Source organism: Aptenodytes patagonicus, chromosome 19 (assembly GCF_965638725.1).
Source record: "Aptenodytes patagonicus chromosome 19, bAptPat1.pri.cur, whole genome shotgun sequence".
Lineage (NCBI taxonomy): Eukaryota > Metazoa > Chordata > Aves > Sphenisciformes > Spheniscidae > Aptenodytes > Aptenodytes patagonicus.
In genome coordinates, this window is record NC_134967.1 from 2,093,878 (window position 1) to 2,097,953 (window position 4,076).

Below are 4,076 nucleotides of genomic sequence, written 5' to 3' on the forward strand. Positions count from 1 at the left end.
CACAAACGAAGGCTACCGAATTAGTCACCCGCCTCTGCTGCGGAGCAGCTGCTCAGTGTCGGACCAAAGGTCTGCCCGGCATTGGGCTGCTTCTCCCTCCCTTCCCTGTGCCTGCACCCAGGGACCTTTCCCGGATGAAACAACTTATTTTCCCCTTCCATTGCGTGATCCCTCTTAAATAGCAAAAGAAACAGGGAGGCAGCACCATCGGGCTGCTCGCAGGAGATACTTTTCCTCCTTTTGTGCTTCCTTTTGCTTTTCTCTGAGCCTCTCTGTTTACCAGGCTAATAAAGCCGGCTCTGTGCTGCCAGCTCTGGGCTGCACCTTTTCCCCAGAGCCCAGCCCAGCCCAAACACGCAAAGCTTGTCCGGAAACCTCCTGCCAGCTTTGCCTGCTCAAAGTCACCTTGCCCCAAACCTTCAGCTCCACGCTCCGGGCTCGCTCAGCAATCATTAATCGGCTTCTCCGCATTCCCGGCATGGAAAAATGCCCCAGCGAGTAACCCTGCCCTGGCAGTCCGACATGCAGCTGGCCGGCAAGCTGGTCCTCTCCGCCGCCGCTCTGCTCCTCCTGACTTTGGCGTACAGGTTTTATAAGTCCTGCTCGCTTGCCAGGGACAAAATCCTGCCGGCCGATGCGGGAGGAGACCAGAGGGAAAACGCTGCCCGGGACGGAGATGGGGACGGTGCGGTGGGTCTGCGACGGAGGAGGGTGTTTGGTGAGGAGGCGAGGAAGGATGGTGGGGATGCACAAGCGAGCGGTCAAGTGAGCGTCCCTGGGACACGGCGCACACCTCCCCGGGGGGATCGAAGTCTGCCGAGGGATGAGGAGGAGGAGGGAGGAGAGAAGATAGTTTCTGAACTGGGGTTGACTTGCGGAAGAGTGGGGATGGCCAGGCGAGGAAGCAAGCTGGGAAGTGAGCCGGGAAGCAAGCTGGGAAGTAAGTCGGGAAGCGAGCTAGAAATCGAGCCAGGAATTGAGCCAGGAAGTGAGCCAGGAAGTGAGCTGGCAAACAAGCCAGAAAGTGAGCCAGGAAAGAAGCTGGGAAGTGAGCTGGCAAGCGAGCCAGGAAGCGAGCCGGGAAGTGAGCTGGGAAGTGAGCTAGGAAGTGAGCCGGGAAGTGAGCTCGCAAGCGAGCCAGCAAGCAAGCCAGGAAGCGAGCCAGGAAGCAAACTGAGCTCTTATGACCCTGGGGACGCGGCTGAAACACTGAGCAGCCACGGGGAGGAGGGCACACTTGCCCCAAGCACCGGGCTTTCCCCCGGGATTGCTAATTCCCAGATGGCAGGTGATGGACAGGCCCAGAGCACAGAGCAGGATTTGGCTGGCGGAGGCATGAGCCGGGAGGCCAAGGGGTGCGGGGGGACGATCCAGACCCTCAGTGTCACCTCGGACCTGGGGCTAACGATGATGGCGAGCAACGCGGGGTCGGACGCTTCCTACTCTTTCTCCTCGGTCGCGAAGATCCAGGTGGAGGAGAACTACATCGCTGAGCGGCGGGTGAAGGATGGGGCTGTGCAGCCGGTCCCCGGCCTCAAAGGCAAAGTCTATGACTACTACGTCCAGTCCATCTCCCAGTCGGTATTGAAGAAGAGGTCTTTCCCCTACATCCCTCTGGGAACATCCCGGCGCCACAGCTCAGAGCGGGTCAATGAAGAGCTGCAGAGCTTTGCAACCGAGGAGCTGGGCCCAGCTTCAGCAACACGAGCTCCCACCACCTCCTCCACAGTTCCACCACCTACGGGGAGCTTGGAGATCTCCCCTGAGCCACCATCTCCTGGGCGCAAGGACAGCATCCTCCAGATCGCCGACAGCCCCCACCTCCAGCTGCCCATGGAGGGGTTTAGGGTCACAGCGCCAGCCGGCACGCCGCCTGCAAGCCCCCAGCCAGGGCTAGTGGCCAGTGCTGACCTCTTCCAAATGCCACCACCCACCCACCTGGACCTGGGGAACTGCTATGAGGTCCTCTGCACAGCCAAGGCACAGAAGCTTGGCCACCTCCAGGAGGCCGCCTACAAGGTGATGAGCGACAACTACCTGCAGGTGCTGAGGACACCCTCCATCTACGGCCGCCTCAACGCTGGCGAGCGGGAGCTCATCCTGCGGCGGAGGATGAAGGGGAAGATGTATGTGGCCGTGGCGGACATTAACGTGCAGGAGCCTGGCTTCCACACCAGCCGCCTCTGCTACTACGATGATGGAGGGGACTGCTGGCATCACCTCTGCCACGTGCCACCAGAGGTCGTCTCCCAGGGGTGCGCCATGTGCAGCATGTTCAACTACCTCTTCGTGGTGGCTGGCTGCGAGGGCACAGGCCGGATGCAGAGACCCTCCAACCGTGTCTTCTGCTACGACCCCCTGACCAACATCTGGAGGGAGATCTGCCCCCTGAACCAAGCACGGCCACACTGCAAGCTCGTGGCCTTGGATGGCCACCTCTATGCCATCGGCGGCGAGTGCCTCTACACGGTGGAGCGCTACGACCCCCGGCAGGACCGCTGGACCTTCACCGCACCCCTGCCCCACGACACCTTCGCCGTGGCCCACACGGCCACAGTGTGCGATGGGGAGATCTACGTGACGGGGGGCACCTTGCGCTACGTGCTGCTGCGTTACACCGCCCGCTCGGACAGCTGGAGCGTCAGCCCGGCCAGTGGTGGCAAGGACAGGATGGCCGAGATGGTGAGCGCCAACGGCTTCATCTACCGCTTTGACTTCCACCGCAGCACGGGCATTGGCGTCTACCGCTGCAGCGCCAAGGCCAAGCTATGGTATGAGTGTGCCACTTATGCCATGCCCGAGCCATCCGGCTTTCAGTGTGCCGTGGTGGGCAGCCTGGTCCACTGTGTCGGCCGGCACTTCCACATACGTTTCTTGGCCGACCACATCTCACCACGCTTTGGGACCAAGGAGCTGCAGCCCTTCCCGTCACCCCGCGGCAGCCTCCTCCCAGCCGTCTTGGTGCTGCCGGAGGGAGGGACGGCGCAAACACAGGTTTGAGGGATCCATGCTGGGGTCTCACGTAACAGCGGTGGTGGCTCAGACGTGACACGATGGTGAAAGCTGGTAGAAGAAGCCACCAGCCCACATTGGACCATGCAGCACGGGACCAACGCTACCAGGACAAAGTTACCCATACATCAAGCAGGCATCCTCCCAGTCCCCACGGATACTGCCAGTAAACCCAACCTTGAAGACACAAGGAAGAGCAAAGCAGGAGGCTGGGTGGACTTGTTTGCTTAGAGGTATTTAAACAAAGGCATGCTTGCTCGGATGCAAATAAACCACGACTCGCTGCAGGCTCCCAGCTGTGCGCTGCCCGATAAGTAGCTGCTTTACACACCAGGTGTTTAATATTGACCTGGACACGCAACATACGGGGGATTTTAGGGTGGAGGAACACAGCAGGGAGCTTTGATCCCTAAGGAGGTATCACCCAAACGTCAGCCCCGTCAGCATCAAGCCAACATTGAGCCTTCAGGCTTGACCGCCGGGGTTGGAGGCTGAGGGCCAGAGGGTGCACTGCTCCTACCAGTGCCTTGTTATCTGTTGCCTTATCCTCAGCACAGAATAATATATATATATTTATATGCACACGATGTAAATAGGCACTATAGATTTGTAGACAGCTGGTCTTAAATGAAATTAAAGTGAACATTTGGTAAAATTAACCACGGGCTACTGTTGCGCATCATTTTAAGCCGTAGCCAAGCCTAATGGGAACAAAGAGGCTGATGCATGTTTTACATCACTAATTACTGCACAAACAACGTCTCTGAGGAGACAACCAAAAGCAAAGCAGGGCCCTGGATGTGAGCAGACGGTCTTTCATCCTCTTTTCTCCAGGTTTCACTGAGCTCACTCCGCTGCCTCCGTGTCCTGCCAAAAGCCTACTTTGGGTAATTGCATTTTCTTCCCCTCTAGCCGTTAGGGAAACGGCTTGTCATCAGTCAGCCCCAGATGGACAAAACCCTCCTGTACCTGCCTCCTTGGTGGCAGCAGATCATGAGCACAAAGTCATGGATGCACTTCAAGTGATTGGAGACAAGAGATGGTGCTGGAGCAGCCCATGGTAT

General features: G+C 58.6%; 1 protein-coding gene across 1 annotated transcript; it reads left to right on the forward strand.

Annotated features, from left to right (window-relative positions):
- Nucleotides 1-424: 424 nt before the first annotated feature.
- Nucleotides 425-3,671, forward strand: KLHDC7A (kelch domain containing 7A). Its single transcript, XM_076356263.1, has one exon. The coding sequence runs from the start codon at nucleotides 487-489 to the stop codon at nucleotides 2,998-3,000; it is 2,514 nt and encodes an 837-aa protein (XP_076212378.1). The 5' UTR covers nucleotides 425-486; the 3' UTR covers nucleotides 3,001-3,671.
- The last annotated feature ends 405 nt before the right edge of the window (nucleotides 3,672-4,076 follow it).